Raw genomic sequence first — 25566 nt, forward strand, 5'->3', positions numbered from 1 at the left:
ACCACTGTAAATTTAACAAGAAGGAGGGAATCTTCAGCAACATGGACTGAGTCCTAGAATGAGAAATGGATGGGCTTTTTATATGTCCCTCCCCTCTTCCAAGTATGTGAAGGCCAGATCTGGCACAAATCAGGTACTGGCTGATCTCCAAGATGATCTGGAGCCTCCAGCTTGAAGAAGCCATGCTCCCCCGCTATGGTGAGACTGTGATTTACCGTGCATGTTCCTGCCTCCAGGGAACTTCAGGGGACAGTGACAGGAGTCTGCCATCTACCAGTACACTCTTCCTTGTGGTACTTAATGCTTCATTGACACCGAAGTACAAATTCCCATTGCGCTCAAAAGTGGGACTGACCTACTGTACCAACCTTGAAAATACATTTATTGGGCACTTTGGGCACTTCCAGTATCTAAAGTGCTTTGTGATCCTCTGAGGTTAGAAGCAATACATACATGTAGTTAATTATTATGATTAATTATGAAAGTGCCAAAACAGATAATTAAACAAGCATATTGTGGCTTTTCTAACATTTCCTCTCACTACATATACTGCAAATGTTTATGTTTCTAACTGTGGCATCACTGCTGTATGTTGTGGTGCATACAGTAGGCAGTAACTGAGGTTTTGTGACACACCTGACCCTCAATATGATATCTGCAAAACAAAGCTCATTGTACAAGAGCCTGTTCCAAGTGGTGACATCATCTCCTTGACAGTGTAGAATTGTCTTCTGGTACAGTACAGTTCACTGCTGTTCACTCCAGAAGTGGTCTTCTGGTACAGTACAGTTCACTGCTGTCTAGTGAGTGGCTCTGTGTGTCTTTGACCTCACATGTGACCAAGATCAAATCTTAGCAGGGGCAGAATACAGCTGCACCCATCACATCTGCATGAAATAGTTAATTGAAGTTTGTGTATTAGGAGGACTTTTGGGGAATTTTATGCAATCCTTTTTCTGTGTTTTAGTGGTCAGGTTTATTCCTATAATCAAATCAGAATTAATATTTCTATTTTTAATTCTTTTTTTAAAACCATTTTGCAACTACTTAGTACCAATAAAGAAAACTTCCCTCTCACCAGCTGAAACTAATTCTTCTCAGATCTTGCAGATGGTGCTTTTAATTATATTACACATTCTGGCTGATTGTCTTCAGCTGTAAGGCTGAAGCAGGCTTGTGAATGTCCATCTGAGGAAGCACAGCCCAAATAGAGCCAGTCCGCACCTTAAACAAGAGTTTAGTCCTGGAAAATGTTTTGTAAATTGAATTTTATGTCAATCACTCATGAGCCATTTACTGTCTTCTACTTTGATAGTATTTCATGAACATGTTTTTCGCACAGCCCTCTATGTGCTGCGATAAAACAAATGCATCAGTCATGGTTTCATTTACTGTAGAAATCAAAAGTAAACGTAGTTAAATAGCAGAAATTATGTAAGACAGCATTATTTGAGGAAATGCTATAGTATGTGGCAACATGTAGTTCTCAGTACACACATCTATAAAAACGTAGTAGTTCAGGTGGGTAGCTGCGTCAGCATGCATAGGCTGCAAAGGAACAAGCAATAGGTTTATTCCATGCTGAAAAAAGAAAGGAAACACAACGTTTCGGCCGTGGAGCCGTGGAGCCTCACACCTGAAGAAGGCTCCACACACCTGAAGAAGGCTCCACGGCTGAAACGTTGTGTTTTCTTTCTTCTCTTTTCAGCATGGAATAAACGTGTTACTTGTTCCCATAAAAACGTAGTCAAAGGGGAAATTTTAACTGAATTTAGAGTGGTTTCGATTGCCGCTGAATTGGCGGAGTGGGGACCGCGCGCGATTGAATCGGCGGTCCTGGCGGGAGACCTGGACAATGCTGTAGAAGCGCCGCCTGTCCTTGCTGTCCTGGAGCCTGTCGGCGAAGACGCGCCACACCTCATGGACCCACAGCCTCATCAGCTTCCTGGCTCCCTCCGCACCTGCGGGCACCACGTCCCCCCTCAGGAGAGCCAGGCCCTGAGAGAGGAGCCGCGGAGACAGGGACAGACAGCTCGGGGTGAAAGGGTGCAATACCTGGGATGGTGGTGGTAGTAACAATAATAATCAAATAAACTTCATTTTATATAGCACCTTTAAAGATGGCTTCTCAAAGTGCTTTACAGAACGACAACAACTACAACAAAAATACAGAAGATACGGTATGCATAATGAGAGGCGACAGTAGATGGGGGTACTGAATATGGTAGGAGCAGAGGGAAAAATAACACAAATAAATGGTGAATAAAAGCCTGCCAAGCTAGAGACGTTTCAGCTATCCAATAGAGTATTACAAAGCTAGCAATCCAAGGTCTGAACAATCAATTGGGAGACAACTTTCCTAAAAAAGCAGCACTAACAGAAATAGTCGGTGGCAGGTTTAACGTCTTACGGGACCTCCCATAGGATATCTGTGACAGTAGGTCTTGTGGGGCTTCGGGTAGCTGCGGCTGCGCCTCACCTGGATGACTCGAGAGACGTCCCTCGGGTTGAAGGCGTAATGGGACTTGGAGGGCGTGGGCAGGAAGGTCACCACAGTCTGGGCATACACCTCTGCTGTGGCCCAGACCAGGATCTGATGGTCATCACAACACAACGAGAAAGGGTCAGAGCCCTCCCTCCTTTGCACAGACGCAGACACATCAAAAACATCACCTTCTGCACACAGAGGTCGAGTGACAAAACTCTAAGTGTCAGATGTATAAGATGAGGAAACTGCAGAGGTGATCATGGATATAACATCATGGATCACGATCATGGACATTAACAGTAACAGCTGATATGCAATCAGTCGGTAATGGAAGATTGAAAACAGGCTGCAATGATGATCAATTGGACATAATGGGACTAACTACCGCATAATGGGACTAAGGAGTCTATTGATGTTGAGGGAGGAAGAGGACTCTGCGAGTTAGGAGAACGGGGAGGGACAGACAAGACTTGGAGGTTTTCGGAATGTGGATGGGACTCACCCTTGCATAGCGGCGCAGTGACGTCTCAAATCCACGCCCGAAGTGGCGCTCCATCAGCGGCAGGAAGATCGATTTCAGCGTGTCGCCGGTCAGGGCGTCAATGGAGAGGACGGCAAAGTGCCTGAGCAGCCGGGGGCACACTGCCTGCCTCCTGCCACTGGGGGGCGTCATTGCAGACAGGAACACGGTGTCCTGGAGCTGCAGCCTACTGCCGTCCTTACTGCCAAGACAACCAATCACAAATGTGGGCTTTACTATAGGAACAGCCAGCCATGGTATAGGCCTAACTATACAGTACATACAGCCAGTGACAGCGCTGCACACGTATCACGATGAGCTGTCATGACGCGTATAACAAGGCTAACCGATGGAATAAGTGCTTCAGCACTGGAGATATAGAATGACCTGTAGAATTAGTAGTGCTGGCCTCAGGAAGCAGCACAGAAAACGGACGTAGACTGCAGGAAGCAACACAGGAGACAGAGAATGAGCTGTGGAAGCAGTAATTTGATCGCGGCTGACCTGTGGAAACAGAACCGATGCTCCAGCAGCTGTCTCAGCAGCTCAAGGGCAGACTGGGCCCCTGCAGGCTCTGTAGCTGGCAGGCTGAGGTCATCTACAAACACTACCATCTGTTTCCCAGGGGGGGCGCCATAAACACCTTTTCTGACCCTGAGACAGAGACGGTGTGAAAGACAGACAGGTGGGAGAGGGAGGTAGGCTGAAACTCAGTACACATACTGTAAGAAGATGAGATTATAGACCAATACATCTCAGTGCTACACTCTCCGACATTTCGGTTAGCTGTGCCATTAGACGTTTCTGTAGTGGTGCCTATATTACTGAAGCCATTCAGGTTTTGTTTTAGTCATTCGGTTAGACTTTGCTAAGCGTCCTCTTTACTCAAAGAAGAAACAACCTGTCAGCCATGTTTTGAGGTGGAAACATGTCTACACTACCTCTAGCATGAAGCAAAGTAAGCAATGCCTATAACACTATACCAAATACCAAAAACACCACAGAGATGATCTTTGTAGCAAATTAGTAAAAAAGTAAAATGAGAAGCCTATAATCATACATTATCTTTATTAGCTCATGCAAACTACACAAGCAAAGTTAGGCTTTTATAGCTGAATTACAGATCTTCATTCCTTGCTTTTTCCTGATCTCTAGGCAATTGGATCATCTTTTATCCCTTAAAAATGTAAATGGAAGGCACCACAGAACTGTTTAACCCCCCAGGACTGACCCACTCTAACCCCGCAGTGTAACCGTCTAGAGGACATGTTTATACAGAAGATGTCCTCTGTTGAGGGTTGGGCAGTGTTGCCCAGCATTGGCAGAGCATGTGTGAAAGTGGGCCCAGTGTTCATGTACCTCTCCAGCCCCATCAGCAGCATGTCCTGAGCGCGCTGGGCGGTGGTCTGGGAACAGAGGGTGAGGTGCCAGGCATGGTGGGTGCTTGGAGGCAGCTGGTGCAGGAAGCCACGAGCGGTGTGGGTCTTGCCCGCACCGGGGGGGCCCACCAGCAGCAGGGTGGACCCCCGCAGAACGAGACGCTCCAGGAAGAACCTCTGTATCTCTGTCTGTGGGGTGACCACCACCGTGTCTCTCAGCTGACAGGGGGCAGGGGGCAGCGAGCCGCAGAACACAGAACACATGAAACGCAAGGCTGAGTTAAGAAAAGCAAACCGCTTAGAGATAAAAAAAAAGTCTCAGTTGCAGTGTGCAGGCCCACATAAAAATAAGGTAATAAATCTGCCTTGAGTCTGAGTAGAAAACCTAGCAAAGCCAAAAAGACAATATTAATTAGTTGCATTTGGATAGTGAGTTATCAGCGCTAAGCATCCCAGCGCACTTAACAAATAAGAGGGGAGCCACTTCATCTACTACTGAAATGCAGAACCACCTGTTTGACACACAGCAGTCAATATGCACCAGCAGCCCCACTACATATCAGCATATCAGAAGTGAGAAACTGCTTTACCAATGCAATTAAGGGCAAGAATTAGGAAGTCCTGCATGGAATTCGGTTAGGACACTACTGTTAACAGCCCAAAGTGGAATTTAGCCAGTATACAGGGGCTAACACCTCTAGTTTTGTGAACACTGCTCAGATACTAAATGTCATAGCAGTCAGGACCCAATGTCATAGTGTCAGCACATCCAAAGAGTGCCACTTGCTGGTCCACCAACACCAGTTACAGTAGCAATATGGTTTTCTTTTTCCAGTACTGATGAGAACCAGCCTTGGTTAGCTTCTGAGATCTGAGCACATCAGACTACCAGAGAAGTGCTGCTTCCAAAAGGTTTTGTTTTCTAAATTAGTATTTTTAAAATCTAAACAAAAACTATTTGACACCATCCTTACATGTGGTGTAATTTTATAATTTATTGGAAAAATTCAGTCGAGGAGAGTTTCAGCTCAGGCCAAAGTGTATAAATATTTCTTACCAGAAGACGAGTGAGCCTGTTGTCCATCTTTTCAGTGGTAACGATCATCGGGAAGAAACAAACACATATTTTAATGACCACAAAAAGGCAGAAACTTAAGGGAGACCATACCAGAGTTGAAGAACTGCAGATTAATTCTGAGTTAATTTTAATTATGAATTCCTCAAAAAAAAAATCCTCTGGGCACAAAAGTGGTTGACTACTAATAAGCAAAATATGGACTCAGATATTTCCTACAGCATCACATCACCAGCATATAAATAGAAATATACTGTTTGATAGGACAAATGGATAATTAAATAAGAAAACAAGAAAGGACCAAAAACAAATCCCTGTGGGACACCCCCTCAAAGAGAAGACAGGCTACTCCTATCTCTAGACCAGTCTGGGTTTGTTCCTGAAGCAATGAACTGATTTCTCAGCAGCATATCAGATGAGTATTACATTGGGAATCAATGATTAACAAAATAAAACTACATGAATGAGCTACAATACCACAGAGGCATTAACATAATTAGTGAATCCAACTGAGGCAATTTCTGATACTCAGATGTTTCCTGAGAACATGATGTTAACCTTTTAATAAACCATTTTTTCCATGCAAAAATTCAACCGAGGTATTCCAGTATCTGGGGACTTGTCTAATGTTCTAATAACCGATTCTAGAGAACTACGTTGTAAATTGTTAGAACTATAAAGTAATTTTCAATTTGCGTTGGAGGTAGCTTTTCTGGATGGCCACTCAAAATTCAGGTGTTCTCAGTTTTTCTTTTTGAGGGGGACCCGCACTGAAGTAAACACTTATTGGTTAATCTCTCACCGTGGTGCTGTCAGGCAGGGAAGTGGGTGAGACCAGGTCACTCCAGGGGTGCCAGCCTGTGCTTTGGTACACACAGTCAAACACACTGTGCCTCCTGGGCATTAGCAGCCCCCGGGCTGCTACGTGCAGCTCTTTGGGCCGGGGGCAGTGGGAATCTCCCTCACACAGCCCGTGGAAGAACTGGCTGAACCTGCACGGAGAATGTTATCACACACACGAGCTTCCACATACTGGACCACAGACATACATGTGCTTAGACACACAGGATGTCAGACAGGACCTGTGGGACTGTATGTCTAAGCACATGCCTGTCTGAGGTCCTGTGTGTCCAAACACATGCCTGCCTGAGATCCTGTGTGTCCAAACACATGCCTGTCTGAGGTCCTGTATGTCTAAGTACATGCCTGTCTGAGATCCTGTGTGTCCAAACACATGCCTGTCTGAGATCCTGTGTGTCCAAACACATGCCTGCCCGAGGTCCTGTGTGTCCAAACACATGCCTGCCTGAGGTCCTGTGTGTCCAAACACATGCCTGCCCGAGGTCCTGTGTGTCTAAACACATGCTTGTCTGAGGAGTGGACCTCAGACAGGCATGAGGTTTGTTTATCTGTTTTGAGAGATGTGATGGATTTTGTGTCATTAAACAATATTATATTTAATATATTACATATATTAATATATATATATAATATATATTAATACATATAAATAATACATTATTTCATTATGTCAACAATGCACAACATAGGGGAAAGGTTTTAATTTTTTTGGGGTTTGTTTCAGCTGAGGAACTCAATCCCATTTTTTCCATAAGGTCTTTCATGGGTATTTTCAAGACCAGATCCACAACGAATTGCATGGTCCTGTGTACTGTGCTTGATTTCCCTTCTGTCAGGGGTTTACCTGATGTGAATGAGCCTCAGCACACAGCTGTGTTTTCCCAGATTCCTTTATAAAAAAAAAAGACTTATTTCCTCTTTTGCCCCCAAGATAATTTGGCAGCGGCCTGTACATATACTGGAGCATGACTTATTTTGGAAACAGACAATGCCTTTCTGAATGTGCTGTAAACTACCCTACTAAAAAACTGATCATAAATGGAAAAGTAAACTATACAGGAAGTACCCCATCTGTTCCAGATATTAACATATTTTTTCATATTAGGTTATTGCATTTCTCATTTCAATAGATGAGAGTTATCTATGGTACATTGGGAGAGAAATGTAACTTAAGAAGAGATACCTCTGTCTTGAAGGGCTGTCCAAGAGGCCTCCAAGGCCCCACACTGTGGAGAACAGGACGCCTGTCACAATCAGAGAGGTCCAGTCCTCCTGCTGTTCACCTCTTACTCCTCCTGGCACACTGGGCTGCTGATCCATCTCCCCCTGTCTAAGACGTGCCCCTGAGTCAGTCTCACTTAGACTGTCCTTCCTGCAGATATGGGGGGACAGGAAGAGAGAGGAGAAGGCCTCAGAAGGAGGTGAAGAGAGAGAGAGACAGAGGAGATACAGGAGAGGAGGAAGAGAGCAGGAAGAGAGAGGAGAAGGCCTCAGAAGGAGGTGAAGAGAGAGAGAGGAGAGACAGGAGAGGAGGTAGAGAGCAGGAAGAGAGAGGAGAAGGCCTCAAAAGGAGGTGAAGGGAGAGAGACAGAGGAGAGTCAGGAGATGAGGTAGAGAGCAGGAAGAGATAGGAATAGGCCTCAGAAGGAGGTGAAGAGAGAGAGACAGAGGAGAGACAGGAGAGGAGGTAGAGAGCAGGAAGAGAGAGGAGAAGACCTCAGAAGGAGGTGAAGGGAGAGAGACAGAGGAGAGACAGGAGAGGAGATAGAGAGCAGGAAGAGAGAGGAGAAGGCCTCAGAAGGAGGTGAAGAGAGAGAGAGAGACAGAGGAGAAACAGGAGAGGAGGTAGAGAGCAGGAAGAGAGAGGAGAAGGCCTCAGAAGGAGGTGAAGGGAGAGAGACAGAGGAGAGACAGGAGAGGAGGTAGAGTGTGTGTGTGTGTCAGGGGGGTTCATGACACCGAGGTATGATGTCGAATCTGGTGGTGTGGAGACTCGGGGTGGGAAAATAACAAGAGAAAGTGAATTGAAACTGAACCTGCTTAAAAAAAAAAGAAAATTAAAAACCAGAGCATTCTTCCTCATCAAGTGGCCAGATCTATGTGGCATTCACCGCTCTCTTAAACTACAGACTCAATCACCCCTGTCTAATCCGCGAGCTGGAGGAGAGGTTTATGTGTTTGGAAAGATCTGAAGTCATTAGGAGCTGACACGGAGAAGCTGTCACCAGCCAGCCACAGGCGCACTCCAGCCCACAGGGAATGCGCTACATTTCTATTATAATGCAATAGAAAACCTCCTGTGGACTGTCTGCTTCTAAGGAGCTAGATAACTTTGCTGTCTGGAGACATGCAGAAAGGGGCAATGCACAGCAGAGGCAGGCCATCAAAATCCCATCTACAGCTGAGTCTCATTCAGCTGTGCATTAAAATAACCTGAACGATATTTCATAATGAGAACCGGCTGTCAGTATGGTGGTACGCTCTCTGCAAATGACAGACCCGGTGCTGGAACTTTTGCATGAGGGTCTGCCGTGTTCGGTGATAGGATTGGGGTCAGTTTCTGGTTTTCAATTTCAGCTCATTCCCATTTCTAATAACAATTCTCATGCGCTTGGAATCAATTCCAATTTCTTGCGCAATGCGGGCTTTACAACGCCACTTGCCCAGAGCCGTGGTAGGAGGGGTCCTCCATGTGCAGTACCTGGTCTCGGCCAGCAGGCTGCGGCACAGGGCGAGCAGCGTTGCGGTGAGGTGCAGGGGGGAGGTGGGCACCACAGGGCGGCAGGTTCTCTCCACGAACTCCAGACAAGGCGGCAACAGCCACTGCAGCAACGTCTGATACGTGCACGGACCCACAGGGGCACAACACAGTGAGATGGGGATACCCACACAGAGCGGATACACACACAGGTGCACACACACAAAGAGAGGCAAATGCACGCCAAAGGCCAGCTGCGAGAAAGCAAGTTGAAGGTGATCTGTTGATTCAATAGTCCAATCATGCAGCCAGTGTTCAATTATACTTGGTTGGATCCTAATTCCTTCAGAGAAAGACAGAACACCAAAGGGCTCAATAACCTACCTCCTCCTTAATGTGTAATTTATTCAATGATAGTCAATTGTAAAGGAATATGATATAGTACAATGATCAGGGTAGTTGAGTAGTCGAGTACAGAGATGTCTGCCACAGCATAATCCAAACCACTATGAGAAAACAGACATGTTATCTGCAAGAGGAAAGCAAGAGAAGAGGACAGTACACTGTGCACATGTCACTCGGTAGGCACTAAGGGCAGTTGAACAGCTAGGCAGTTGTATTTAAACTGCATGTTTTTAAACACCTTTCCCTCTCCTCTTTTTGTACCCTGAGTTAGTTGCACCACACTGCTGCATCCTATGCAAGTTGGTTTTGCATTGCTGTTATCATGGAGAAGCAGTCTGCTTGGAGAACATTTCAGAGTCCAGTGTTCACAGTTTAGTTCAGCGTGATTGTGGTTAGTGCGTGCAGAACTTGCCCTTAATCCATTTAATCAATTTCTTACCGCAATTTGTATACCGAGTGTGGCTTGTGGTGTATGACTAAAAAGACCAGTGAATTAACTATGAATGCATTTTTGTTGAATGCACGACATAACTCGAAGTACAAGACTGCACAAGCCTAGAAAGTAAAAACACATTATAACAGCACTCTAATATCCTATAATCTAACACATGCTACACCTGGAGTTCCTTACCTGTATCAGCTGTTTGTGGCCTGGGGAGAAGGAGGGGGGTAGTTGCCTATCCAGCCAGGACTGGAGCAGGGGCTCCCAGCCCAGGTCTCGGGGTTCCATATAGATCATCCCACACCTGAGACGCAGACATCCCTGAGTCAGTCGCTGATCAGAACTCCACACCAAGTGCAGAACATAGCAACTCCGGTCATGTGCAGATAGTTTTCTACTGGCTGCTTCTTGGATCTTGTGCAACATCAGCCACACTGATGATCCCACTGATCCTGACAGCGTGGTACAGGTAGTGATTCTGTGCTATTGCCACTAGCTTCAGACCTGCTGATGGTGGCCGGGGAGGCACGTTCCAGGTCCAGGACCTCAAAGATGATGTTCTGCTGGGGACTCATCTGGATGGTCTCCCCACTCATCAGACACAGCTGAAGGGCACAGAGACACTTACTGTAACATGAGGGGATGACCAAACTGAATGCAGGTATCCAGTCCCCGAATTTCACTAAAAAATACCACCACTCGCTGCTGTAGAATGGACCTTCATTCAGTAGACCTGTTAAACAGGATCTACACTGTGTCCAAACAGGACTGGTCAAATACTGTACAATCAATTATAAGTACGGGACTCGTGTATCGAAGACATATCAAAGACTTGTCCGGGGGTGGATTGAGAGCTGCAGTATTTGACTATCCCTATCTATTAAAGATCCCACAGCATCAAGCCACATTCCAAAAACACCTTACAAATTTAATAACATGCCACCTATTATTGTAACGTAGTAACAGGTTACAAAATCAGATAAGAGAATATATCCACTACCACAGTTCCATTCACAAAGACCTTCTTCCATATCACACCCACTTGAAAGAGTGGACTTAAACTCAATACGTTGGCTAAATAAAAGCATAAGCAGCCTTGTTACGACTACACATATAGTCATAGATACAAGTCATATAGTGCTCTGTGATATGAAAATGAAAGCTCCCATACAGTGGGATTGTTCAAATTGTCCCATTTCAGAATCAGTATTAGAATGTTCCGACGCAGTCATGAATATGCATCTACCCCTGAAACAGAAGTGTCTCTGGCCTATAAGGACCTTAATCCAGCCCTGCTCTATACAGAGTGTACACAGTATAATATACTGCGGTATTGGTGAGGTTGTGTGTATGCAGGTGTTTTACAGCTGTTGCATCCCAGCTGTGCCTGATGGCGGCTCATTTTCATGTGGCTGGGCTTGGTGCCACGACAGCATCCCTCCCAGCTCCGAAGTCCTCTGGAAGCTGCCCAACCATCCCCACGACTGTGTCACACCGACCTTCTGATTGTCGTCAAGCACGGTGTTCATGTTCTCTACCCACTCTGCGTCCACCGGGCCGTCCAGAACCAGCCAGCGCCGGCTGCTGGTCAGGCTGCAGGCCTGCGCTCGGAACGCTGAGGACAGCACACCTGAAGGAGGAGAAGACGAACTTCAGTCTCCCGTAGCTGTCCCACATCCCAGACTGCTTTTGGAATTCAGCACGGCACCACTTCCAGTTCAAAAACTGTGACTTGGAGAGAGCAGGAATAAAAGAAGAAGGCAATTTCAAGGAAGATAGGATAAGAGGGGGAAGAAAAGCAGACCTAGAGAGAACAGAATACTTAATTGGATCTACCTAAGCATCTGAAAGCCTTTTACAAAAGCAATAAATCAGAAAGAGTTAATACTGCAATTGATTGACTAAATCCAGGCTCTAAATCCCTGAGACTCTCAATGTGACCAACGTCAAAGTCCCCTGTTTGTGAAAAGTGAAATATCTCGAGCCAGCTGACACATTATCAACCTCCCTCACTTGCGGCGAGACACAAAAGGCTCCACGTCTGCGCTGCTCTGCAGACAGTTATTCTGCGCTGGCTGAGCCGACAGCGGAGAGAGAGCGAGAGAGAGCGTGGGGGAATGTGCCGACAGAGTCCGAGATACCATCGCCCTGGAAGAAAGAACATCCCGGTTTGTCGCGCAATCTCGGAGCACTAGCAGGGAGGAAGAGTATTGATTCTGATAGCACTCTTTCAGGATTAGTCTCAGGCCTGCCTCCCAGACAGGTGGAGGACAAGATCACTATCTCGACGCCGGATGAAAGGCCTCAACATGCCCCAGATAATGTCTGAACTGTGGGCTCGGGTGCCAAGAATGTTATAACATTCAAAGAGTTAGAGTGACAGAAGCACCGGGTGTCATCGATCACACTATCGCTGTGCAGTCAGAGCAGAGCAGAGGAACAGAAGAACAGCAAAATATGAAAGTTATCAAACTTGTGTGGGTGTGGGTTCACTTGTTGTAGATTAGGGAGCAGTGTTTCAGATGCAGCCTAAATTAGCAGCTCTTGTACAATAACTCACTAATGGACTCCTGATTGCACCAAAAACCTGTCCTGTTAATGGACTCCTGGGAGCTGGGAGGAAGCCGCAGACGTGACACTGTCCTGGCATGGACAAAACTGTTTCTGCAAGAACCCCGGAAATGGCTCAACTGGCTTTATTAAACCCCTGTGATATCAGGTGGTCACACACTGGTCTAAGGGATTAGCACAGCAGCCCTTATACTGTATGTTTTTAATCAGAATGGATAGAATGACACACTGAAGGTGGCAAAAGGTGACCAATGGAAATTGCAAAGAGACCCATAATCATAACACTGATAAATAATCAATTCATTGTTATCCTCTAAAAATACCTTCTCCACGAGCGCCTCCGCACAAAACCATCAAGGCCATCCTATTAATAAAAGTAAAGCAATAAAGTAAGAGGCTGACAGAAACGCAGCTAAAACAAATCATAAATAACGACCATAACGAAGGGGTAGATTTAAAGCTTCTGCGGCTCTCGGTGCACAATCAATCGCAGGTAAGTGGCTCTGCGATGAGGCTGCAACTCCAATAACAGTATGACTGAAGGCCAGGCCATCGATTGCGCACTGACAGGTATAGATCACCAGCAATCGTGAGGCTACCGCCTCTCCGCGCTCCATCACACCAAATTGACTGCTAGATTACAAGCCCCAAATCAATTTCGCACTGGCAAGCGCACGGTGGGCTGGGACCTGAGAGATGGGACAATGTGGGCCCTGTCTGTCTGACTTAGGGGAACATAATGCATTATTAAAGCAAAAAAAAACGGGATGAAGTGATAAAAAAAGAAAAAAAATGAAATGAAATTTAGTCTGGCTGTCAAACGGGGTGGGGGGGGGAGGGGGGGGGGAAGGAGACGGAGAAAGAATTATAAAAAAAACTGATAAAAGAAGTATTGAGTTACGACAATCCCATTACTGGGCAGGGGGTGGTAATCGCTTTTCTCCACACTAACAGTCCTTAACCCCCCCTCTGGGGAGGACAGGCTTGTCAGGAACTGGTGCTCTGCTGCGTGTTGTTGTCTCCCTATCTCCTCTCCTAATAAAATCCCATTGAATTCCAGAAAGGCCTAAGGATATGTCTGTAGCGCTCTGTTGAAATGTCAAGTTACTGCAGAGAGAAATCAATACCTATCTCACATAATTCTATATTTAACCCTGTTATCTGCCCCCGAGTTGCAGACTTTTTTCTATTTTTTTTTTTTACAGGTGCCTTATTAGATCACAGGGCTTCACGGAGGAACTTGGATGAGGCCACATGTCCAGGGTCACATGAGTGGGCAGCGCCTCTCCGGATCTCTTCAGTCCTACTGGGCGGACGTCAGCCGGTAGCGCCGTTTTTAACATTCTCACGCAAAGGAGTCCATTCTGAAAATGAAGGGTGAGGAAAATGAAGAATTTTCTTATAAAAACTCGGGGGACTGATTCACTGTGATGCACTATGAACTGGGTTGAATGCTGGAATGAAGAGACTTCCCAAATCAAATGGTCAAGGAGGACATCTTTAACGCCTTTGCTATAGTCAGAAAATAGGGCCTCCTGTTCTGCCACATACTGTCTTTGTGATACAGTCAGAATACCCTCAACATTAACATACAGTGGAACGTATTCTTGTGTATAACAATGTAAAAACGTATAATTTTATAAGTGTATATTACACATGCAATATAGGGATGAAACGTCAAGCATGGACAATAAAAATGAATCTGAGCAGAGAGCTGCAGGGCTGTCTGACAGATCATAAGGTCAGGCCCAGTCCTGTCTCTACCTCCCTGAGTATCTCTACTGTTCTGTATGGTCGTGCAGGCAGCAATAGAGAGGGTGTCATCCAGGGCTGGCCCTTGGCTTAGGCAAACTAGCCTACTGTGTAGGGGCCCGAGGCCCTCAGGGGTCCCCTCAATGTGCAACGCAACAGACTGTTTTTAATCAGCACATTCCAATGTGAGCTGAAGAATCGCCTCCAATGGCTCTTTTGGTTGCGGATTGTGCTAATCTAGGCCGTTTGTGAGTTATGAATGATGATATTATCCATTGTGAACGTAAATGTAGGCCTGTCGATGTAGTGAATGACTCTCGTTGTTGTAAGATGACAACGTCAGAGCGATTTCAGCAGCTGCCACACTGAATGCTGCACAGTAAAAAAAGCGTATGGGTGGGAGGTGATCTTGCCTAGGGTCCCGAAAAAAGCTAGGAGCGGCCCTGGTGTGATGTATAGAACTATAACACAGGACATCAATGACAGAGTACGAGAGAAAGGGAGACACTCAAAAGGATGCTTTGGTTCTAGTACCAAAGGAGAAGGCATGCAGGGCTTTCTATGCCATAATGAGGAGACTCTTCAATTTTAAGCCTCATACAAAAATCTGGCCCTGAATATTTGAAAGTGTTATCTAACCCACTGCATTATATGGCAGGGAAGTGTGGGGTCCAATCACGGACCAAGAATACACCATATGGGACAAGCATTGCATAGAAGTCCTTCAAACGGAGTTCTGCAAAAAATGACCAAGGCCTGTGCACAGAAATTTGGCAACACAGCCATACCTGGCTGCCCAGAGAGTACAGGTTCAGTGACCCCAGCCTGACCATAGAAACTGGGTGACACAGGCAGACCTGGCTGCCCAGAGAGTACAGGCTCAGTGACCCCAGAAACTGGGAGACACAGGTAGATGGCAGGCTGTGCTCCCAATGCCGGCAGGGAGAAGCAGAGACAAAGATTCACTGTCTGTTGAAATACAAGAAACCCACATGGATCAGACATAAAACTTCTTCCCTAGAACAATGAACAGAACACCAGAAACTCAGGGGGCTTGAGGCTAGTATGTTATCTTCTGTCACAGCCTGAGAGACACTGAGTGAGCTTCTCTAATAAATAATAATAATAATTTATGGTGTAATTGGCCGCAGTGTTTTGCTGATTGCTACTGCTTTGTCAGAACTTTAAATCATCAGTGATGCCCCTAGAGCTCATGGAGTGAATTTGACAGCAGCGGCAAGGAAAGAGAAATGAGAAGTCAGAGAAGCACTGGGACTGGACAGCTGAGAGGAGGAATCCAGGATGAACCAGGGAGGAAGAGACAGACGTGGTGAGAGAGAGGAAGGTGTACGAAGGGGGGGCTGGAGAGGGAGGGCCCTCCTACGCCCTGAGATCAGGATGATTTCACACTGCCTGTGCAATTCTAGAGTCTCCACAGACAGCTCCACTGGGCAGGGGTGTGTTTATCTGCACTCGGCTGAGTTCCCTCCCCCCCTTCCCCCAGCCGGACTGGAACCTGTGCTGATTCTGGCAGGTGTGGGAATTCTGGGAATACCTTTCACTCTCCCCCTCACACCTGAAGAAGGCTCAAACAGCCGAATCGTTGCGCTCCTCCTCTTCTCTCCTTCGACTTCTCAGTGTGGAATCGAGCTCCGCTTGTTAAAATGTACCTTGTATTTTGTTTTCCAGCAAAAGGACAAGATGTGCAGTACAAGCAGCACTTACCTGAGTTCCTGCAAACATGGTGAGAAAGAGAAGACATCTTGAGCTTGACTCAAAAACACTGAAAATGATGGTTTGTTGGAAGAAAGTTACTGTGGCAAACTAATAACACAAGAACTGTAGCAAAGGAGGGGAGGCCATTCTGAACTATGTGCCAGTAGTTAATTGATCTGAGGATCTCATTCGGCGGTTTCTTGAAAGAAGCCAGGGTATCAGCTTCAACAACATGGCTAGGTAGCTTGTTCCCAGCACCCTCACTGTAAAGAACACACGCACGCACCCATGGGAAAGTATACTGCCATCTTTTTCAGAAACCAATGACTGTGACAGCACAGGGCACTTCAGAGAGCGCCCCCTACAGGGAGACATTGAATGCTCATTCTGTTCCGCACAAGCGGAGCTGTGCACCAGCGGCAGCCGAAAGTCGTGCCCTGTAACGCACCGGTGAGGGCTGACATCACGCCCGAGAGCGTTTCCCACTGACCGTCGCTCCACTCCCGCGACGTGGGTTCGAAGCGCCCGTAGAGCGTCGCCATGGAGATGGCCTTGGGGTTCAGGGTGAAGACCTCCACGGGAAGCTCTCCCAGCAGCCCCTGCTCTGCTAGCTGCCCCAGGACCCCGGCCAGGACCCGCAGGGCGCTGGACTTCCCCCCGCCCGCACCGCCGACGAGGATGAATCCGTGCCGCACCAGCATGAGCTCGTAAATCTGCGAGAGGGGAGGAGACCCACGCCGTACACTGACTGCTTACTGATATAATAATAAGAAGAACTAATTAATGATAATAACTCCTGACACTTACAAAGTGCTTTTCTGGACACTCCACTCAAAGCGCTTTACAGGTAATGGGAGCCCCCCTCCACCACCACCAATGTGCAGCCCCACCTGGATGATGTAACAGCAGCCAAAGTGCACCAGTACACTCCCCACACACCAGCTAGGAGATCAGTTTTAGACCTACCGCAATTTACTGTAAAAAATGTTCCTATGAAGCAGGAAAACTCCCATTCCTTGTACTGCTTGAGTCGACATAAAATGACTCAAAGCCAGGTAAAGAGCATGTTGAAGAGAGCAAGAGGCAAAATGCTATGGAGATGGAGTTGACTGCTGTGCTCGAGTCCGGAAGTCAGGTTGCAGGAGTACTTTGCCAGCTGTGCTTTACCATGTATCCCCAGTTTCTTCCTGTAGTATCCTGCTTCATCAGCTCTCTTATCCTGTTTCATGTACCTGAAGCTGTGATTTCAAGTCACCCTCACCCGTATTGCTTGTGCGCTCTACCTATAAAACCCTGCTCTGCTCGTCCTCCCGGCACGTGTCTCCCCCCTGTGGCATCACATTCTCACATGCACTTATGCTGAGTCTGCATTGTTCCGCCTCTCTGTGTGCACTTGCCCTTTTAAAGCATTGTATTGAACATGGGCCTCTGAATCTCAGCTCAGTTCTATGGTTGAAATAAGCGCAGAAGGGGCATAGAAATGTCATGTCAGAAGTGAAATTAGAAGCGTTCGACCAGCTTTCTCGTGGTGAATCTTGCGAGGTAACAAGTGCAACATTAGGAGAGTAAAGTACTAGTGTTACTGGTGGATGTTGGTATTATATTCTGTCATCATTTTATATTAGTACAGTATCTATTAAGTATTTTTGAGACATGTAGAGTCCAAATACAACTACACATTTACAGTAGTGAAGGACAAAGGACAAAGAACAGTGAGAAAGGAAAGAGAGAGGCAAGGAGAGTTAGAGAGACAAGGACAGCATCATAGATGGCGTGAGGCACAAATGTAGATTAGAGGAGTGAGACATGGCCACGAAAATAGAGACACGGGTGGACAGTAGATGAACAAGACGGATTTGTAAAACCGCCCACAACAGGCTCAGTTCCAGCTGGCTGTGATGCACAGCCACGGAGGCTCAATGTGTTCGGCAAACGAGAACTTCCCTTGCAGACTTCTTCACACACCATTAACCTGGTCTTCTCTGTTGTCTCTCAGGCTCTAATCAAGAGGCAGGAACCACTGAGTACCTGACTGATTCTCATTCTCTCAGCTGTCATATCACACAGCCTGTCTAATTGCAAATCTGGGCTCAAGTGGGAGGAAGAGCAGTCCTGAGAGAGGTGTGGGTGAGAGATTTATCTCTGGTTTTTACTTCTCGATTTCCTGAAAGACAGGATGGCTGTGGAGGAGCTACAGCTCAGAGAATGTGTGTGTGTGGGGGGGGGGGGGGATGGACGGGGTTATAAGAGATGTGGGGTGGTAAGTGAAGTGGGAGAGCGAAAGAGAGAATGTGAGTTGAAGCTATCTGTACTGTTAGACTCGAATGAATTCATTTAGAATCCACAGAAATGTGGTCTAATTTTGGTAAATAATGAATAAACAGTTGCATGAGGTCGCGTGGAGCTCTGGAAGCACAAGGGCTTGGATTTTTTCTTCTTTTATTTTACAAGGTTAGTCAACGGAACACAAATTCTCATTCGGAACGATGACTTGGGAGACCCGGTCCTCTAGTATCTGCTGGAGTGAAGCACCTTGCTGAAGGGTACAGCAGAAATCTGCCCTCCTGGGGCTTGATCCCGCAAGCCTTCAGTCTGGTGTCCAGCCACCTACCCACCACTCCACACTCTGGAGGAAGCCTGCCCACACGGCTCTGACACGGCTCCTCAGGTGCAATGGCCACTGACCTGGATGATCTTGGTGATGAACCATGCCTGGGGCTGCAGAGCCAGGCTGTGCGCGACCTCCTGGATAGTTCTTTCTAGGAGCACATGGTCGGGGGTGGGCAACCGTACGTCAGGGAACAGGTCCTGAATGATACTGCGGAAGAGTGGGATGTCCTGGGAGAGAAACTGGGGAGTGGACAGCAAGTACCATGTGAATCAATAGACTGATTGTTCATGACAAACACAAAATCATTGTATTGCTCTACAATGGCCCCAGTTTTGTAGTGCCTGGAACGATTAGCAAGTCATCACCTGGGTTGCTGTTAGATTCATATAACACATTTCACCTTGGGCAGGTTGACGTCCGTGATGGAGCGCAACAGTAAAATGTCCTCCCTCTCCTCTGGCTGGCGGATCTTCAGGTTCCCAGCAGCTGTCAGGACAGACTTCACTGCGCGCATCCCATAGTCGTAGTGGTGCTGAGAGGAGAGCTGAAAGAGAGAGTGAGGGTTACCCAGCTGCTCAAATGCACTGCCATCATGCAGCCTGAAACACTACAAACTGGAAGCACACATCGCAGACCCACTCCAATTTACAACAGCTGCACCTGCACAGCCTGCAGAAAAGCACAAAGAAAACATAAAGCCCATCCACTATTTTCAATCTGAGATCCCAGAGATCAATTAACAGGCAACAAGCAATTAGTCATCCAGCACAGTTAATAGCACCGCCAGAAATGCATCATAATTATAAGGGTTTTAGCAGCCAGTAGCTAATTTATAATTAAAATATATTTATTTTTAGCAACTGAAAGTTGTCCCAATTCACTTTATGGAGGAATGACATCGCTTTTATGTTTTTTTATCTTCAGTTGGTTTGTCATGAAACAGAAGCAAACTGCAGAGATGCAGGTAATTAATTATTACTATTTTCTACTTTTTATTAGATACGAATATAACTTAGCAACAAAACCCGAGCACATCAGACTTCACACAAAGCAAGATTCCAGCTCTGCTCAGGATGCAAGTCTTTAAAATTGCAGGACTGACATAAATGCGCTTGCTTTGAGACTGGGTGGTGACAGACATTTCAGGGAGTCTTCTAATTGATACCTACAAGATAGATCACTTTCTACTCCTGCTATTAATAACCCTTATTTTATACAACACCTTTCACGGCACCTACTGCTGGATTAGAGGAAAGTTAAGAGTTAAGTCTTTATATGCTCAATAATCATGTAAAGTTAAATGGTTCCTTCAATTTCAGCTAGACTAGTCAGTTTAAGATGTGTGTATATCTGTTGATACAGCAGGTATATCAAACTCCAGTACATAGGGCTAACCTGTTTATTTTTTTCAATGTATCAGCATGTAGAGACTTATCCCTGCGCTTTCAGCTTGCAGTGTAGCACTAGGTTTGATGTTCGTGTTCAGATGGAGATGTATGGCTTGTGAGGATGGTGAATTATGTCAGCACTTTCCCTGCACATACAGACAGATGTGGACAGCTGTGCTGGTGTGAGACCAAAGCACAAACCTGAATGAATAGACACCTGGAATTAACATCATAAAAGTATTAAGAGTGTAGGCTTCAGACTTTTTCAGCTCATAATCCTCAGAGTCAGGGCAGACATTTTGTTTGCAGTAATTGACTTTTAGAGAACAAATTAATTGATTTTAATCAACTCCACATAATGACTGTGAACTGTTGAAACCACCAAGCTAAAGCGATTAGTTTATTTCCACTCCTCGCCGGCTCTAATTATCCCAGCTCGACACCTGAGGGGAGTATTCCCATCAAGCGTAAGGTCTTCTGTTCTTAATGATTGGGTTAGATTGCGCTGAGCAGAGAGACGGACTAATCAATCACCGGCTGGGAAAACAATTTTAAATCAAACAAAACGGAGGACGTGAGCATCTCTCTCTAGACGAGAACAGAGGATTACACTGGCACATGTCGAGTCTGCACATTTCAGAAACTTTGCCTGATGAGCCCGATCAACCCACCAGATTCAGGGCTCTTTCTGAGCAACCAAAATGATAAAAACATAGGCGACGGCTCGTCCCTTTTCGCTAATTTATTGAAGGTCACTGAGCATATGTCAAAAAGGAGCAAATGTTTCACTTTATTTCCCAAACTTTCAATTTTTTAAAGTACAATGTGGGGGAGGTTGTATCTTTTTAATTTACAGCAATCGGTATAATCAGAATAATAATTATTACTATTACTATCAGACATCTCAAGATCCATAAATGTATAATCTTCTCCTCTAGTGCCAAGATTTTCCGATGGGCTGAATCTGGGGGAGGAGAGAGAGGGGGGGTATAGAGAGTGTGAAAGTAGAACAGGAAGCAGACAGCACATACCTGCTCAGAGCAGAGTCTGTACGTAGCTACAATCTTGGCGGCCAGACCCCGGGCTTGGATGAAGCCCATGGCATAGAGGGAGATCTCGGAGATCAGGGCATAGTCGGGCACAGTCATCGCCACCGTGCGGAACAGCACCTGTGCAGGTGGCACCAACAGCCCTTTTTACTCCACGTGGGTGTGTCAGAGTTTGAAAAGGGAGTCAGCAGAACAGACTATTGCGAGGCTGACCATACTCTGCAGCTGGATTCAACTGTCTGTCTGATCCATCTCAAAATGAGGTTTGGGAGGCATAACACAGAAAAAGAGAACGGAATAACATAATCCAGAGTCCTCTCATAACACAAGTGAGTAAGAAAGGTGGCTTTTCTATTGTTTAAAAAATGCCCATTGCATTGTCCTCTCCTTACTTTAAAATTATCAGGGTATATCACATAATTAGTTCAGAATGAGAAGCTGGTGGTCATTAGTGAATAATGAATAAAAGCCATGTTCTGAACTACTTCTTTAGTTATGTGCTTTATTTATAGGTAATCAGTACAGTACTTGATTCAGCCTGTCCGTACATATTAAGTTCACGTGAGTCAATGAGTACTGTGTTGCTCAATAAAAGACCATTAACTCAATTTTTCAAATCAAATTTTGCTTGGTGTATTGCACTTTACGACAAATTGCCACAGAGCACTTTGACAAGTTGTTGACCAGTGCAAGTACAAACTGTTGTTTGCTTCACAGTATACTGCACTTTACTTCATAGACTGAGTCTACAGCTAGAGGAGCACTGAGGCCTGCCTTGAGGTTGTCTGGGAGTGGAGTCCGGCCTGCGTATCCGGGGTTCATGGTGATGAAAATGCAGCAAGTGGGGTCCAGGGTCAAGAGTGTCCCCTCAAACACAAAGGTCTGGACTCTCTGGGATATAGCTCGCTGGATTGTCTGGATCTGCTGAGCCACCACTGACAGGACCTAAATACACAGACAATATGAGCTGCCGATAAGACCTCAGTTCCGAAACAACTGCTAACCTTCACACAGAGCACACAACCAAATAACAAATGAAACATTCAGGACTGAAAGCAGTTGGCACACAGAGGACTGAAAGAGCATGGGAATAAACACAAAGGTTGGGTTGCTAATGATAAACCAAAAAAACAGCATGCGCACGATGAACAAGACAGAACCTTGCGGTACACCAGCCTTTACAGCACCTGTTCCACAAGCTTGGCAAAGACACAATGGAGGCATGACTGAAGCAGCAGAGAATTCCTCCTAAAGAGTGAGTTCTATAAAGCCTTTGTCTGAGAGTAGTTCATGTCTATAAAATAGTATTCTGTTATAGAAAAACAAATAACACAGACATATAAAAACATGCCAAACAGACAACCGGCTACTGTACTGTTAGAGGGTTTGTTTATTTAGTTAAGGGGTGAATTGTTCACAGCTGAAAACCCAGAGCCAAGATGATATTAAGCTCTAAGCTCCTTAAACCTGTGTCTCTTTGTTAACCTTAAAACATTGCTTGCAGACCTAGTTTCATTATTGACTGCGATGGGACTAGAAACCATCTGAACAGAGTATAAAAAGGAAGGAAATGATACCTCCAGAGCTATCAATTTGGGAACCATGCTTGTAGCTTTTAAACTGGCCACTGTTTAAAACATATTCAAAGATGGGACGCTTCAGGATTGAGACCTAATTAAGACCTTGAACTCTCTTCTCAAGATAAAAAAGTGATTTCTCAGCAACTCCATCTGCTTAAGTCTGTCGAAACTTCAGAAACAAGTTCCTTGTTCATGTCTCTCGGCTGAGCTGGGAATTCTATTCAGACTGAGGAACAGAAGGTTCTATATTAAATAATATTGGAATAGAAGAGGCAGACATATTACAGCACTTAAACAAATCTCCAAGGGTCTGATGATATTATACTGATTGTATTGAATTTTTAAGAAAGGCTTAGTAAGGAAATGAGGGATGTTATTTATAGACTGCTAACACAGTCCCAACAGCCTCCTGAGACAGCCCTGATGGGCTGGCAATACCCACTGATTGTAGTGGGTACAATATACAAACGTAGTGCCAATATATAAAGAGGTAAATAAACTGAGCAACATAATTTAAGACTGAAAACAAAGGTTTTCCCTGTTCTGGGATTTTATTTTTTTTGTTACTGTTTTTCAGGGAGCCCTGAGGTCCCAGGCAAATATTTCTTGATTTTCTGTTACATTTTGTTTATTTGCAAAGCTGTGGTGGGTTACTGCTACTGTATCTTCTCTGACGTTACAATTCGTGTGATACCTGAACTAGGTCTGTCACAAAGACCAGTAGGTCTTCGTACTGTTATTACTTGTAAGGCAATGGAGATGATAGAACTTAATTAGAGGGATGTCTGTATGGCAATAGGTTTCTAGAAGACAGTCAGCATGGAATTTGGAAATGGTAAGTCTCGCTATATTTCCATAAAAAACAATTTTATTTAGAACATTCTAAATAAAGAATCCTTATATTGAAGACTGTATGTCTTTGACATAATGACTGTATTTGGATAGAGAATTCATGTACAGAAGAAAAGGTAATGGGTTCAAATTGCCATGGTGTAATTAGTGGAGTACCACAGGGATCTGTATTGGGACCACTTCTGCTCTTAATTGATATCAATGATCTACTGTGAATTATAGTGTAGCAGCAATATTTATTAATAAACCACAGGATTAAGTGTGGCTGTGGATTTTTAGTGAAGCCCTCTATGTGGCTACAGAATTGTCAATTAATTCAGCCACCACGCATCCTCTTGATCACTGGAACAAGACTGGTGGACTTTCGTCGACACACCTGAATATACTAATATAGCCACTAGGCCGTGAGCAAACCGAATTTCTCCCCACCAGTGACAAACCAGGACCACAGTCCACTTTGTGCACAGACTTTAAAATGTAGTTCAGCTCAACACTAACCAGGAGGTCCTTCCCAAAGAGAACTGACAACACAAGGCTACAGCAGGACCATCTCCTTATCCCTGATCCCTAGACTCAGAACACGGGGTTGGTCAACACTTTGAACTGTCAGCTGTCTCTATCTGCTTCTGCATGGAAGTCACGAATCCACTGTTGCTGGGTGAGTATAATTCCGTATTCAACATTATTGAAGTGGAGAATTCAATTGTTACCCTTGTTTGATTCCAATTTAATTAATATAAGTACAAGTATTTACTTGTCTGTGAATATCTGAATGTTGAGTATTTACATAAGACTAATTAATGAGTTCGATATATTGTATGTGCAATTCTTGTAATTTGTATCTCTTCCTAATCCCCACACTGTTGTATCGTGATAACCCTTAAGGATATGATCTGCCATTCTGTATCTAGGCAGATTGTTTAAAGTATTTACTTTGTTGTTTTTATATTGTGTATATTGTGGATTTTGAATCTGTGTGTAGACTGCTTGTTTTTTTGTCAATTGATTCCTAATAGCCAAGAAAAAGCTATTAATAAATTGTGCCAGTAAATTAACAGAACTCTACAAAAGTATAGATACTGTAGCAAACCATAATAGTCATTTCTGGAGACAATACCAGAATAAGATAATCAGGAAACATATAGTAGATGATATTTAATGTAGACAAATACTCAATGTCATGTGTAGGCAGCAGAAATATAACCTAGAAATGTTAAATGGGAAATGAAGAAGCAACTGATGAAAAAGACTTCAGTGTTTATATTGACACATCATTCTCATCTTCCAGGCTGTGGGGAAACGACAAAAAAGGCAAGCAGAATGATAGGATTTTAAGAGTGTATCACTCTTAAGGAACGTTATGTTAAAACTGAAAAATGCACTAGTAAGATCTCATTTAGAATATAATATACAATTCTGGTAACCACACAAAAATATACTACAAAAGAGATAGTGCTGTTCTGGAATCAGTCAAGAGAATGTAAATAAGCTACTGTACATTCCTGGATGTAAAGGAAGGACAGGCTAAAATAACTGAACCTTTATAATTTTTTTCTCATATCTAAATGAGACTATTAAAATGACTTTAAGATAACTATTTTTTGTCATAATCCCAGCTGATGTGGAAGAGCCAGCTGTGTCTTTTCAATGTGGCAGCTCTATGTCACAGAATACAGAGCTAGTGTGTCACAGTCATCCAGGAGAGCCCTGATCGGCTAATCACAACCATCCAGGGAAACCGGGTCACGGTCAGCTAGAGAGATGGCCTGGGCTCAACCTATGATGCCTGGATCACACAGCTTGACTCATGCTTATGCAGGTTCTTTTACTGTTTCTATAACTCAGGGAATTACAGTTATGTTCTTCTATAAAATAGGAAGCATAAAAACGTCTAGTAGTCACAGCAGTGAAACCCAGAGGTGTACTGTGGACATGCTAAAACTGCCCACCTGCTGCCCACAACCCACAACCCCATCCCTGACTCAGTCTGCCTGTTCAGCAAACACTCCATCATTACACCTGCCCCTGCAGGGCAGATGACTACTGAGCCTGGCCAATGACCCCTGCTGCACTGGCCATCTATCACAATCTTCTCCTTGGGAGTCCTGCCCATTCTGGAGATGATGAAGGCAAATGCATTTAGAGTAGCATGCCAGAAAGGGAGAGACTGCAGGCTGCA

At 45.1% G+C, this 25566-nt stretch overlaps 1 protein-coding gene across 5 annotated transcripts in view; it reads right to left on the reverse strand.

Moving 5' to 3' along the window:
* The window catches only part of LOC148655268 (dynein axonemal heavy chain 3-like), a 237770-nt gene that overhangs the window by 32626 nt on the left and 179578 nt on the right, over positions 1-25566 (reverse strand). For all 5 annotated transcript variants that reach the window (XM_088645659.1, XM_088645658.1, XM_088645657.1 and 2 more), the window contains 17 exons: positions 21730-21900; positions 20938-21075; positions 18919-19062; positions 18593-18757; positions 16398-16620; positions 11368-11498; positions 10373-10473; positions 10058-10172; positions 9025-9158; positions 7507-7695; positions 6265-6454; positions 5445-5471; positions 4368-4606; positions 3513-3662; positions 2991-3210; positions 2480-2593; positions 1849-1998 (listed from right to left, as the gene is read on the reverse strand). In XM_088645659.1, coding sequence (XP_088501785.1) covers positions 1849-1998; positions 2480-2593; positions 2991-3210; positions 3513-3662; positions 4368-4606; positions 5445-5471; positions 6265-6454; positions 7507-7695; positions 9025-9158; positions 10058-10172; positions 10373-10473; positions 11368-11498; positions 16398-16620; positions 18593-18757; positions 18919-19062; positions 20938-21075; positions 21730-21900 — 2601 coding nt within the window. The remainder of the gene's footprint in view (positions 1-1848; positions 1999-2479; positions 2594-2990; positions 3211-3512; positions 3663-4367; positions 4607-5444; positions 5472-6264; positions 6455-7506; positions 7696-9024; positions 9159-10057; positions 10173-10372; positions 10474-11367; positions 11499-16397; positions 16621-18592; positions 18758-18918; positions 19063-20937; positions 21076-21729; positions 21901-25566) is intronic.

The sequence above is a fragment of the Lepisosteus platostomus genome, chromosome 9 (assembly GCF_059453375.1).
Source record: "Lepisosteus platostomus isolate fLepPlt1 chromosome 9, fLepPlt1.hap1, whole genome shotgun sequence".
Classification (NCBI taxonomy): domain Eukaryota; kingdom Metazoa; phylum Chordata; class Actinopteri; order Semionotiformes; family Lepisosteidae; genus Lepisosteus; species Lepisosteus platostomus.